The 14054-nt window shown below is 35.3% G+C and overlaps 1 protein-coding gene across 1 annotated transcript; it reads right to left on the minus strand.

Moving 5' to 3' along the window:
* Positions 1-5140: 5140 nt before the first annotated feature.
* LOC136800374 (FHIP family protein v1g243165-like) lies at positions 5141-10126 on the minus strand. Its single transcript, XM_067057012.1, has 7 exons — positions 9376-10126; positions 8997-9155; positions 8517-8603; positions 8085-8255; positions 7572-7651; positions 6533-7307; positions 5141-5841 (listed from the first exon to the last, which is right to left on the minus strand). Exons 1-7 carry the CDS (start codon positions 10093-10095, stop codon positions 5284-5286), a joined length of 2550 nt encoding a protein of 849 aa, XP_066913113.1. The 5' UTR covers positions 10096-10126; the 3' UTR covers positions 5141-5283.
* Positions 10127-14054: the final 3928 nt, after the last annotated feature.

The raw sequence follows: 14054 nt of genomic DNA on the forward strand, positions 1-14054 counted from the left end.
TTGGTACGGTATTTGATAAAATATTTTCCTTTGGCAAAAATATTTTATGCGAGATATTATGAAATCACCCGAGAAATCTTTTAGCACTGAAGTATTTTGCTCTCAAAGTCTGGAATACGAACAAAAATGAACCCTGTCTGACCATCATTGAAGGGATGAATTATGGTCTTCTGTTGAACCATATACAAATGAAATATTCAGTGAGAGCGGAAATTTTTGAAAAAATTTTCAATCATTTTATTTTATTAAAATTTTATTTGTTTTTGTTTTTATATATTGAAGTATTCTTACACTGTGATCCCTTTCCAGAGTTTTAGTACACATGGTCAAATTCGGAATAATATCTTGTTATCTTAAGCTGTAGTAACTTTATGGATTTTTTAGTTGATTCAAATATCATGGACATTAGAAAGATGTCAAAAAAGATGTCGACAAAAGGCTAAGATTTAATATTTAACCTCTGTTGTAAAGGAGCTCAAAAAACAAATCTCAAAATGGATCACAGTAGAATTTTTAATAAAAACTATCAGCACTACTTAAAAAAAAGTTAGAGTAACCTATTTTATTAAAAGTGACTTTGTTCGAGAGCGAGAGCGTGCGACCGTGAGCTAAATGAAAGCGTGAGACGTCTTATTTGTAAGACGGGGCTGGAGTAAAAATATATTTAGTGGAAGGACAAAAACTATTCAAATTTTTATTCCGGTCAATTTTTATGTGTGTAGATATAAAATAGAGAAACAGAACCAGAAGTCTTTGTAAATACAATTAAAACCATGTTGTGAATAATAATGATAATAATAACTTATTATTTTGAATAAAAGGAATTTAAAATTAAAGTCATCACGGTTTCATTATTTTCCCCATTCTCCATTATCATGATGTAGCTTACCGCTTTACGTCGAATAAAAACACCCCACCTTTTTACCCCTCAAAAAAGCGCCCCTCTTTAAAGGAAAAACTCTCAAATTTATTTAGCTAGAGTTTGAGAATGTCATTCTATCAGTCCAGCCTGTCTCTCCGCTCAAATCTTGAGGCAGGCTGGATAAATATGAGCACTCCGAATGCATTTGCATCTGGTTATCGGGTATACTTAAGTATTTCCTAATAATCTTATATTTTCCTTTCATGTCTCATCTGTTTCCATGATGTTGGAAGTTCACGCTGAAGTCAACTAACCTTCAGAGGACATTTGGAGAATCTCCACAACCAAGAAATCAGGCTACCCATATCAAATCTACCGCCTGTTCTTTCCATTGATGTGCTGCGTCAAGTTTTGACACCTTTAGAATGAACCCGTTTTATTTCATTCTCCTTGTTGATCACACGCTGTAACACTTTCAGGAAGGATTTTTCCTACGATATATTGCACGCTTTAAAACACTCCAGGACTATTGCAATTCAAAGATGATCTCAACCCGTCGTATTCAAAAGGATTTTTCTTCCGTTGTCATTTCACAAGTTAATTTTATGGACAGCTTCCATTACATACGAAAGAAAAAGAAAGCTAAACCCATGTTTTCTCGCAGAAGTTTATCGAAATGTTTATACGATTTAGGTTAAACGTTGTATTATAATATTATTGTTGTCTCAAGTAATTGTATTATCAAGGGTAGGAATGTAGGTAGCGGACTGGGCTGCAATCTTAAGGTTTTTCCTTGTGAAAATATCATAAAGCACTTCTGTTTGGCAGACTAAAACAACAAGAGAACACAAGGTTTTCATCCTGGGTAGGAGTGAGCTGCACACTTTCCAAAAGCAGCTTTACTTCGTGACTATGCCCAGACGCCCGCTCCTACACAGCTTTGTACGTAACAATGTCACCTCACATGATCAGCCGCCAAATACCAATTTGCACCAGAAATAAATATGTGTATTTATTGGGGGGGGGGGTTATATGTTGATAACGAAGAATGCAAAAGAAGGGTCCTAACCACGAAGGAGTAGGAATCACGGCAGACAGACGCGAGCTGCCAAGCCATGGCGTATACCATGACACTCAAACGACACTAGGAGAGCGATGCTCACGCGAGACCGAACCTTATGAGTGCCTCGGCACGTCACAATGTCTGTCTAATCTACACACACTCATCATGTAATTACACTTCAACATTCATTCCCACTAGATTATTTTAAGGCGCAGTAGTGTAGTAGTCTTGACTTCTTTTCAGGAGGTCGGGTTTCCATTTCCACTCGGTGCTTTGATTCCAAGTGAATGCACCCAATGAAGTATAAGCCCAAAGGGCTAGAATCGAATCTTCTTGGTAGGATTTGAAGCCAACAAATCCTACCAAAATTGCGCGGCCTTGAGCGGCTCGCCTGGTTTTTACACAAATGACAGATTGAAACTAAAATTTACCGCAAAATTTCGAAAAAAAATATCAATCGTAAACAAAGGTATTGCTAGATTCAATCTGTCGTCAAAAATACGGCGCATATTTTAAGGCTTAACTTTTTCTTGCCTGGGAAAGGTTAGAGATTCTACTCTAGCCCTTCGGGCTTTAAACTCGATGAATGTACCTTTGCCCGGTCAACCCATTCCATGTGAGGGGAAGAGAATTGGGTACCATGCTCTGATACAAGATTGTGGGGAGAAATGCATAACTCTGTGGTGTGGTTGTTATGTGGTGTGGGTTGCTAATACTTGTCAGGTTCGACCATGCGAAGAGGCACCGTCCTCCCGAGTCGATCGAGTATAGCAACTATACAACATCAACTCTATGTGTCGCGAGCAAGAGTTGATAGAGACAGGTAAGAACAGTGATTTCTCTATCATCGAAAGGACTGTGTGATTTCCGATATATTTTGAAAAAATAATCCGGAAATCGAATATCTTATACGGTTCCGGACGAAAGTACCGGCATGCGAATTCTTGAGCATGCGCTATAAAAGGGAGAGATTAGTAGACGTGTCATCTCATTGCAACGCAAAGGTCGTGTACTTAAACCGTATTTAATTATTTGACGTATTTCTTTTTTCATTTACGCGTTCTTACCACGTAAAATGACGGACAACAGCTGACCGACTGAGAAGACACAGAAGCAGAACCGAGAAAATCGATACGGGTACGAGGAGGAGATTCACCGGCAGATTTATTTATTTATTTAACGACCCAAGGTTTTTGTCCTGCCAAAAGATCGGTCAGATTGGCGAACGAAGGCCGACCCCTATAGCTCGAGGGAGGTAGGTTTTCGTCCAAGGGAGGAGCTCGTTAGTTCAGGGAGTTCCTTAGGTTTATTTATAATTATACAAGGATAAGGACGATCAAGATACATAGACAACGGTCACTATAAAACGAGGAACATTGAGATATATTGAAAAATGATTTAAGACGGACTTAATTTAGAGACTTAGCATATACATACTTGATCGGAGAGATGAGACAAATGTTTGTTCGTCATACAATTGATCTTGTTTATAGATAATATATAATAAATTTCTTGTGATTATGTAATTCGTTTAACTTTATTCATATTATCTATTTATATTATGTATAATTATATATTACAGGCCTTGCGTTACAAAGATAATCCAATTGTCTCCAAGAGAGAGTAGTCATGTTTAATGTTTGGATATTGTGTACTGATAAGGAGGAAAAGTTAAGATATATATATCTCTCTCCCCAGCTGGCACACAACGTTGTTTCAACGTTCATCTAACGTTGTATGGACGTTGTGAACATTAAATAAACGTCGAAACAACGTTGTGTGCCAGCTGGGTCATTGGATTTTTTTAGCTTAAAACAATAGATTTTCTATCATTAGAAATTTTTATCCCCGCTGTGGGAAAAAGTACCATCGGGGCTGTGAGACAGGATTGTAAATACGGTACAAAAGCGAATTTTTCGAAGAAAAATGACTGATATGTATTTCTTTGGGAATCAAAAAGTGTCTTGGAATAAATATACAATTCGAATCTTTACAAAGTTTTCTAAAAGACGCAAAAGGACCTAACTAACATCCTCATTTCAGAAAAACTATGATAACCTCGTACAAAATTTTGATACGAAAGGAGTGATTAAGCTTAGGGTTCATCGTACAGAATTTTAGTGATGAGTACCAAAATTGGGTAAATATTTAGTGCGGAAAAAAGCGAATCAGAATTTATTTAAAGAAAAATCTGAAAAATTTATGCTTATTTAGCTTACTTATTTTGTTACAATTGTTAACGTTGACTCTCTCTAATTCGATCTTTAAAGGGACGAAGAAATTTCTTCGAATCAAAGAAAGATACTAATTGCTGATGGCGTTTTAAATGACTTTCTAGCTGAGGTGATTACCACTGTATGAAGCAAGGGGAAGCAAGTTTAATGTGAATGAAGGGAAAATGCTAAGAATATTTTAATCGAAACAATATAGAAAAAATACTAAAACTAAGAAAAAACTTCGAGAGGAGGTTTAAGCGTGAAAAATGAATCACATTATCTGAATAAAATTCTTCTCCTGACCTTCTTGATACACATCAAGTTGATAAGTTTTCGCGTGGACTTTATTTCGCTATCGAAATCAATTTTCGCGTGGATTTTATTTCGCTATCGAAATCAATTTTCGCATAGACTTTCTTTCGCTATCGAAATCAATTTTCGCGTGGACAAATCCACTTTTTATGGCTCTTTTTCACCCAATTTATCTTATTTTCCCTAGAAGTTTTTTGCAAAAATCCAGATTTTTAGTTTTTCGCGCGATCTGAATTTCGCGAAAATGGTCAAAAATCTTATATCTCAAAAACTGAAATTCTTACGTTATTATCGGCGTTTCATTTATCATTCCTGAAGATGAGACAGCACGGGCTAAAGGTTGATAAGTAAGAATTCTATTTTTTGAAAAATAATCCACGCGAAATTTAATCCGCTAAATTTTGGTCGTTAAAAATACCAGCACAAAAAGGGCTGATAGTGTAGAACCGTCGTTAAAAAAGCTCTAGACTAAAGAATGTAAAATGTTATTTTTAACGCTTTTATAAAAAAAGAACATCCTACTCTTCATATAAGTAATATGCAAAAAATTGTATTATTATATATTTTTTAGAAATACGAAGTAAATATTAATACTCTTTTCTATTATTTTGTAAGGTCTAAAATAATAATATTCTCATTAAATGTGAACCTAAAATAATAAAAAGATGACTAAAACGAAAGAACAGGTGACAATGAAATGTCTCTTTTCCAAAAGAAGCAAACTTCTTATAAAAAATCAAAATAAAAAAAACGAAATGATTAAAATAAAGCAAAAAAAAAAAAAAATCGGAACTAATTATAAGAAATTTCATATTATAATATTATACCTATTATTGCATAGTTTGTTCGATGGAGATGGCTGCCAGTTCTTTCATAAATTCTTCTAACACCACTACACAATACACAGCATTTTTAATCACTCTTGGATTCTTCTTTCGTAGCTCACTTATCTCGCTTTTACTAGGGAAATTTTTCGACCGTTTACTTGGGCTTTTTAACCCGATTTTTGGTAAGGCTGGATGAAGTCGCCCAATACTACCCGGGTTGCTAATGGTGGCGGTTCTTTTCAGTTCGCTGTTTTCATTGCTAGCCAAAGAAGTATTGACGCTAACTGACGCTGAGCGTGGAATGGTACTTGGTGACAAGCTAACGAGTTCGTCAGCGCTTACAGGCTTGTCAAGTTCTTTGCGTTGAAATTTGGTCGAGCCTGTGGTTGTATCTAACGAAATAATCAACTGTGTTTCATTTTCTTCTTTTATTTTACCACCAGTGGTGTGATCCTTCTCTTTACGGTTCAGCAGGTTTTCACGCGCTTTCGTTATCAAGACTTGGTAATCGTCCATTCGACCAACGAACAAGTCAGCACCGTCCGACACTCTCTTCAACACCTGTAGAGAGAGAAACAATCAGACTTTAAAACAGGGATAATTTATGAAAAAGAAGCCTTCTTTAAAGCTTTACATACCTTTTATGCTTGCAATAGACCTTTTCATAAATTACGTCACGAACATCACTTGCCTCGTTTTGAAATTATTGCCATGGTGATTAACTCCCAGCGAATTTTACTACAACTGCTTTCTATTCATAAAAAAAATCATTTAATGTCTCACCATGGATTGTCTCACCATGGATTGTTTGAATAATACGAGGGAAGTGATGTTCGTGGCGTAATTTATGAAAACGTCTATTCTCAGACTACCAAAGATAACGCAGAGATAAGTTTACAGTTGATCAATCCGTTCTATAAAAAACGACGAATATTCCCATTTTTTTTTGCAAAAAATGGCATTTTGTTTAACCGAAGAATAAAATCGCCATTGTGTCGGAACCGTTTTAGCGGTATTTGATAAACACTTGAATCAGCAATTTCATTTTTTCGTTGGCTGTCACAGAAGGCAGTTATCACATCTTCTCTAATATACGATCGGGATCTCGGAAAGAGCCTTTGAGTCTAGAAATGCGCCGTGAGCCGCCTCCCCGCACAATCGAATAAGTAAAACGATAAGAGTAGTGGTATTTCATTACGTCTAATGGCCACAATTTTCCTTTTCCTTTCATGGAAACTAAAATACTACATACCTGAGCGAGTGAACGAACACCAGGTCGTATAACGAGATTCGCGTTCAACAAGAACGATCGCAGCAACGGCTGTGGATAACAAGCTAGCCTAGAAACGAGGCTCGTCAATAACAAATTAACGTAAATATTGCTTTCAAACATCACTTCCAGCTTATCAAAAATAGCGTTCAAGAATGGTCCTAAAATTTCCGTCGTGTAGATAGGGTCTACTTTAGATTTACTGGAATCATCAAAAGCGTTATCTGAAGATGTTGAATAATTTCTTTGGAAAGCGATCGGGGTGCCGTCGGACGTTCGCGTGCGGTTGGTGGACGATGATAAGCGTCCGTTCCTTGGGAAATCTGTAACAACGTCCATCCCGTCATAGACCGCAGACCAGCATACACAGCTTCTCTTGCAATAGGTAATCGCTGATCGTGCTTCGGCTAAATATTCCAAAAAATCTACTGTCTCTTGAGGTCGTAAATCGGGAACAATACTCAGATTACTGACACGCGAGGTGATACTGTTGACACTTGCTTTGCGTGCCACACGTGGGCTTTCTCCGATGCTTCTTATCGACCTTGGGCTAGCGTTGGTAGAGGCAGTATTGGCGTGACTATCAGGTAACTGATCAAGAGATTCGTCCTTTTCATTGTTCCTGTTGCTTTTATTGGTTTCGATACAACACGAGGGTGTGAGGTATAAGAACATAGTAGCACTCTTACAATAATAATCAACTGATTTGATGGTTCGTTTCTGATTGGGTAAGATATGATCACATGGGAGGAGATATCTAAAAGAAAGGGGTGGATGGATAGTTAAAATTTGTAACTCTTCTTGTCAGAGACTAAATTGCCTTGGAAAAAACTTTAATTTTCTATCATGTTGTTTGAAATTTATCTCACTTCCAAATCAAATGATAAAACGTGATCTTAGTGCGGAAAAGGGGATTGATCTCCTCTTAAAATGATCCCCCGGACCTTTAAGTCTTTTGCACTTTTCAAATTTGACAAAACCGAGCAACAAAAAAGCCGTATAAGATAAAGTACTCATGTACCTGAAGACTAAATGGAAAATAATATCTTCGCAATTGAGTTCCAGCAACGTTTTGAATAGATGGATAGCCACCATAGAAAGCTGGAAATGAGAGGCAAGGTCAGGTTAGTATAAAATGAATGAACATAATATTTTTAAGAAGATTTTCATAAGGAAACGTTAGGTTTAATTTAGCTCATACAAAAAACTATGCCAGAAATGTAAAGGTGATCTCTGTTGTACATACAAAGAGCTCTATACAAAGATAAAAAACGACTTTCAGATAAATTTTATTAGTCAGCAAGTACAAGCATCGACAGCAATATAAAGATAGATAATATTGCCTAGAAAGGATACCCAATAGGGGTCTTTCATGTCTTGTTAAGTTATGTAACTACTTCTGCCATTATGGAAGTTAACGTTCGATTTGCGTAATGTAACGCAAGTCGCCTCAACAGATTCGAACATTTTGCTTTCATAATGGCGGAAATCACGTAACTTAATAAACCATGAAAAACCTCTACACAATACATACTTGAACAGATTCTGAATTGATATGATAAATCAACAGAGTGATGAGCGCTTTATTGTCATAAGCATCTGTCATCAACACTTTCAGAAACACTTCCATCACTTTGGGACTTGAAATGCATCGCAAAAACAAATCCAAATACGCCATGACTGCTATTTGTGAATCGTATTGAGACTGAAAGGAAACAAAATACAATCAAAATTTTAAAATACAATATCACTGTTTGGAAATCATCAATCATCAATCCTAAAACACAAGTACTAAATTTCTTTATGATTTTATTTTGCAAAAAGCTGAAGATGGTACTTCAGACCTAAGATGGAAACGGTCATTTTCATAACAAGTATCAATTAAATCTTTGATTCGACCAGATATGAAAACGTACTGCATAAAGTTCAAATCATTTTTTTAATTTCGAAAAGAATAAGCATGTACCTGGTTCAATGCAGGCGCCAGAACTGACATCAAAAATCCATCATAAATCAACTTTCCCAAATGTGAACGAACTTGTGGATTACTTGCCTGTGATGAAAAAAAATATTCTAAATTAAAACTATTAGAATTTTACACAAATCGAGAAAATTTAGCTTTTAGTCACAACAGTTCAATTTTTAATGTGAAATTGTAACCTAATCATCTACCAAGCAGTTCCAGGATATTATCTATCTCGGGGTACAATACAATGACACCTATCTAACAATACTTTGTTGTCAAGTTTTATTTTTGACACACAGCCGCCGTTATTTGTAAAAAGTTTTTTAAATATATCTGAAACAAATCCTATGTTTGAAAAATTGTCTAAGCAGGCCCTAACCAGTAGCATGGCATTTGTCATGGTGTGACCCACCCAGACTAATCTCAACATAATGAGTGAGTGTACAATTCCGATTCGAGAATAATTGATAAAAGGTTTACCTCAGTAACTTGGCAACAAAAATCAAGAGCTTGTAAGAAAGATTGGACTTCTTTCATCTCCACGAGGTCCTCTTCAGTGATGTAATGCCATTCTTCAGTATGAATGTCCAAGGTTGTCGGTAATGATGAGTACCTAGCACTCAATCCTCCTGCAATGATCTGCAATATCAAGAAATCGTAATAAAATCAAGGCAATTAAGATTAAAACCAAGCCTTAGTTTCAAAATTCATCCAATAACTTGCTGACGGATGTCGACCTGGAGGAGCACACAGTGTCACCAAAAGTTCCTTTTTATCGGATCAAGGGGAAAAGACTTAAAATACGTAGAAAAATGCGTTAGGCATATTCAACTTTAAGATTCTAAAAAAGTTTTCTTACAACAGATACAGCTGATTCACCAGTGATATACTTTTGAAACAGTTCATGGCTAGCTGATGTCCTAATGGAATCTAAGATAGCTTTCCTTGCCAGATTACCATTCTCTCCACCATGGTGTGTATACAATGTCAATAATTCAAAAAACGTAAATTTGGGGATTTTGAAACCTTCTTGGGTAAATAAATCTTGAGCAAGTAAATCAAGAAAATCCAATGCAGTTATGCGCTGCGATATATGATACAAGATAGTGACATATAGTTGTTCAATATCAGGTGGAACTTTACGCTTATCAGTTGGTTTTAATGACATTAGTAATAATAATAAAGGGTACAGCACTTCTTTGCAAGAAAGTAATGCAATACTGGATTTCTGTATTACTTTATCGTATATTCCAAGTTGTTGTTTAGCCATGACACGTAAACATTCTCTATGCTGTCCAGTCCAGTTATAAATCTTATTAAATAAATGGTTTCTTTGACAGAATTCACATGATACTAATTCATAGTCTTTATCATTGCTTAACTCCAATAAAATATCAACAGTCTCGTGAACAATATTGGACAAGTCTGTTGCAATCTGTTTGAAATCACCTTTTTTGAGAGATAAGATTTCTTCAATTTTCGTCCAGTTTTGGTTTAGTTTATCCCCAAGTTCTTTGTGATTGGTGGATGGTTTTTCATCCTCCACCCTTTGGGAGTTCTCTCTTTCCTCTTCCTCCATATTATTACATTTTTTTATTAAACTAAATATCTGAAACGGTGAAAATTATATCAATTTAATGATGAAAATATTGAAGCTTGTCAATTCTCTCAGACTGAAGGAACTTTCTCCAGACTTTATGTGGCAGCCTAGTTAAACTGATAAAACAATTCAAACTACTATACAGAAGAATATTTTTTTGAACCACGCAGATTTATACGGATGACATAAAAGACAATATCGTGTCACCAAAAATTAATGTTTTGCTAAATATTGATTTCTAGCTAAGAAGTTGTTCTGTAAAAACTAGCAAAATCTAGTGAAGGATAAATATTGAAAGAACATTTTTTACATACAGCTGATATAATATAAACTCATAGTAGTCACTTAAATCCTTCAATTCATATTATGTGATAAAACCACCAAAGTATAATAACAGTTAAAAACTGAATTCCATGTTAAAAACATGTAAAACGTTTGAGAGTATCCAACACAATATTAAAAAAGTAACATTTTATTTTTCCTTACTTTCTTCATAGATTTTCAATTTTACTTTCACTTTGACTCATGTAATAAATCATTTAAAGAAGAGAGAGCTAGATAATTTAGATTCATACTGAGTTCAAAGAGTTTAGAAAAAGATAAAAACATATGCTTCCAAATTGCATTAAAGCTCTGTTATTATAATGTTAATGATAATGTCTATTAAACACAGTTTGATTTTCATGTCAGGTTTTATCAAACAAAATATGTACTCTTTTGAACCTCACATGTTGTCAAAGCTAATATATATTCCTTCCAACTTACTCAATTTTAAATGTTGAAACAAAGTAAAAAATTGTCTTAATACTGTCTTCAAAGCCAATACTATAAGGTAAAAATATGACTGTATCAATCACAAGAAAAGGTTAATTGGGATATTTAATTTTGATTAGAGCCTTAATTGCTTTGTTTCCTAGAATGTTTTAGTGTAAAAAAACACTATTAAAAGATTAATTCTGCCAATCATTGTTACAAAATTAGTTAGATTTATATATAATGAAAGTTCTTATGTATCAAAATTTGGAAATGCTACTGAAAATTTTGGTCAGTCCAGTAACTTTTATTAGAAACTGACAAAGTGAATTAAAGTCACAATAAAATATGAACTGAAAAACAAAGGACAAATATTCAGAATTTTCCGAAATCTCTTTTCTAAAACTTCCGAGCATTGAGGTTTACACTAAATTTGTAGATTTTCAATGAGTACATGCTGGATTTTTTATCACCTGCATTCAACTTTGGGATGTTTCTTGAAGTCACAATACGAAAAAGAATATAAATAAACAAAAAGGGCTAACTGTTGTCCATATGCCTTGAAACAACCTAGCAATATTCCCACATAATGTAATAAATGACATATTCAACCACCGTTAAAGCCTTTAGAAGAATGGTGACAAAGAAATTAAATCATTGGAGTAAGAGAGATTGATATTGAAAGGGACCCCTCCTTTTAAAATAATATCCAAATCTCCAAGTGATTTTAACTACTGGAAAATGAGTCTTTGTAATGTCTTTGTAACTGAATAAAAAGCTGTATATTATTGAAAGTTCTTGATCATTTTGACAGATTTGAGTATTTACTTGCCTTACTCAATCAAGGCAGTGAAAGTGTTGCAGGGGGGAGATGGGTAAGAATCAAGAGAATTTCCCATACTGATTGCATCCTTAACTTGTATTTTGGAAAAACATTTTCTTCCGAAAACTTTAATAAACTTTTATATAATAACCTTAGACAGACTATCTAAGCATGTTGATTACATTTTCCTAAGTTTCTGTTCATGCGACGAAGTACCAGCAGCGAAAATCAAGTGTGTGAACAGCAGGGTTTGAGAGAATAACAATGTTTGACACAAACCTGAAAATCGTGAATTTTCTTGACATAACGCTAAACTTAAAAATTGATGGCACCTACAAACCATACGATCATCAAACAGATACCCTCAATGATATCAGACAGAATTAGCAACCTATCGTTGAGTGAAGAAATTTTCACCCGGGCAGCTCCCACCTACAACGAGGCCCTCCAAATAGTGGCTACAAAGAAAAATTAACCTTCAACAATAAAACATGGCTCCGACTGGGGTTCTAGGTCCCCCCGCCAAACAGAACAAGGTCCCCAAAATTTTAGGTCCCAGTACAGGGGAAAAATTTTATGGCATTCACAAAGCTCTATTTACATGTGTGTGCACTTTTAGAGAATGCAATAGAATGTCTTCATTTTTGCATTTTAAGGATCAGATCACACTTTGCATGAAAACATAAAGGTTTAGAGAAATTAAAAACCAACAGTAAAGAAAAATATTTAAAAAGTGTTATTTAGCCCCCAGAGTTACATAAACTAATGCAGGTCCCCCCAAGATAGAGCTCCCCCCGCCTGTTGGGAAAAACAAGCAGTTCCCACCTCTTATATGGCAAATTTTAGGTGTAGCTCCCCCCGCTCAGGCGGGGGGGGGTGCGAGCCATGTAAAAAGAACCGAAAAACTGTTGCAATAGAAAACGAAATATCATAATGTTTAACCCCCCATTTAGTGCAAACGTAAAAACTAACGTTGCTAAAAACTTTCCAAAAAATCACAAACTTCACAAACTTTTTGACAGAAAACCTCAAAGTTATAGTTACAGTATGCCAAATGTTTCAAGCATCATCTCCTCACATAACAAAAAAATCCTAAACTCAAATTAACCAGACCCTCAAGACGACTAACAATGGAACTGCAGAAGAAAAACTGACTGTCCTCTAAACAGCAAATGTCTTCAAAAAGAAGTTATCTATCAACGTAAAGTAAAAGAGCCCAAAACAAATGCAGAAAAATTTCTGGTCTAACAGCAAACACTTTAAAAAAAGGATGGTATATACGGTTGTAACCACACGTCTTCAAGTATGAAAGCAAAAGGGCATCACCAGAGTTGTCCAACCACATTTGGGACCTGCAAATCAAAAACATACAACCAAATTAAATTATCATGGGAAATTATTGACCACGCCCGCCCATATGTCAACGGCTCAAAAAAACTGCAACCTCTGTCTCACAGAAAAATTTCACATAATTACGTCAGTGCTTGATCAAAAGATCTGAACTCATTTCCAAATGTCACCACAACAACAAATAAATTCTAAAGAACATAAATTTTATTTCCAATACGTTTTTAATGCTTTCATCATTGTTTTTATTACCTAGTTTTATTGCACAAATTATCAGGTTTTTAATTTTTTACGTCAAATTTCAATTTTTTCAATCATCTGTACATATGATTAGTGCGTAAGCACGGAACTCGGAGTGATGTACTTTTTAGTTTTTTAATGGATAATAACTTTTAAAATATTGATAACAAGTGCAAGATTATCCTATTTTTGTTTCAGAATTGCTCTGCACCATGTAGAAGTCCTTACGGCTTTAGTGAAGTGAGCACAAGCAAGCGGACTGCATTTTCATATGAGAATGTCAAACACTCTTGGGAGAACAGGCTGTAAACCAGAAAATAAAATATCAAAAACTAGACATGGGGGGTCCATGTACAAAACAGCGGCATGTATCAGTACTTTGTAGCAAATTTCGATTTTAAACACCCACCCACCCCTACAGTACAAAATGTACAAAATACTACAGGGGGGGTCAGTGTACTAGAAGGCGGCATGTATGTGTACTACAAGGTATTTTTCGAAACTTGACACCCACCCACCCCTGAAGTACACCATACTACATGGTAAAATCCAAAAACCACCCCATACCCCCTATTTACTACCGGGTAGTACCTGGAAAAAACCCATACCACCCCATACCCCCCATTTACTACTGGGTACTACCTGGAAAAAATCGGAAAATCGGGTAAACATTTTTACAAAAATCGGGAAATCGGGGAAACTTTTTTTCGGAAACTCTGGAAATCGGGAAAACGTTTTTCCAAAAATCGGAAAAACAGGAGAATTTTTCTCAAAA

The sequence above is a fragment of the Clytia hemisphaerica genome, unplaced genomic scaffold (assembly GCF_902728285.1).
Source record: "Clytia hemisphaerica strain Z4C2 unplaced genomic scaffold, Clytia hemisphaerica genome assembly, whole genome shotgun sequence".
Taxonomy (NCBI): Eukaryota; Metazoa; Cnidaria; class Hydrozoa; order Leptothecata; family Clytiidae; genus Clytia; species Clytia hemisphaerica.

Excerpts from the sequence above, each read along its gene's own strand:
- LOC136800374 (XM_067057012.1), bottom strand. The coding sequence starts at position 10,095 with ATGGAGGAAGAGGAAAGAGAGAACTCCCAAAGGGTGGAGGATGAAAAA. Across the intron at positions 7,652-8,084 it reads TCAATTCAGAATCTGTTCAA|CTTTCTATGGTGGCTATCCA; the intron begins GTATGTATTGTG and ends TCTCATTTCCAG. Across the intron at positions 7,308-7,571 it reads ATTTTCCATTTAGTCTTCAG|ATATCTCCTCCCATGTGATC; the intron begins GTACATGAGTAC and ends CCTTTCTTTTAG.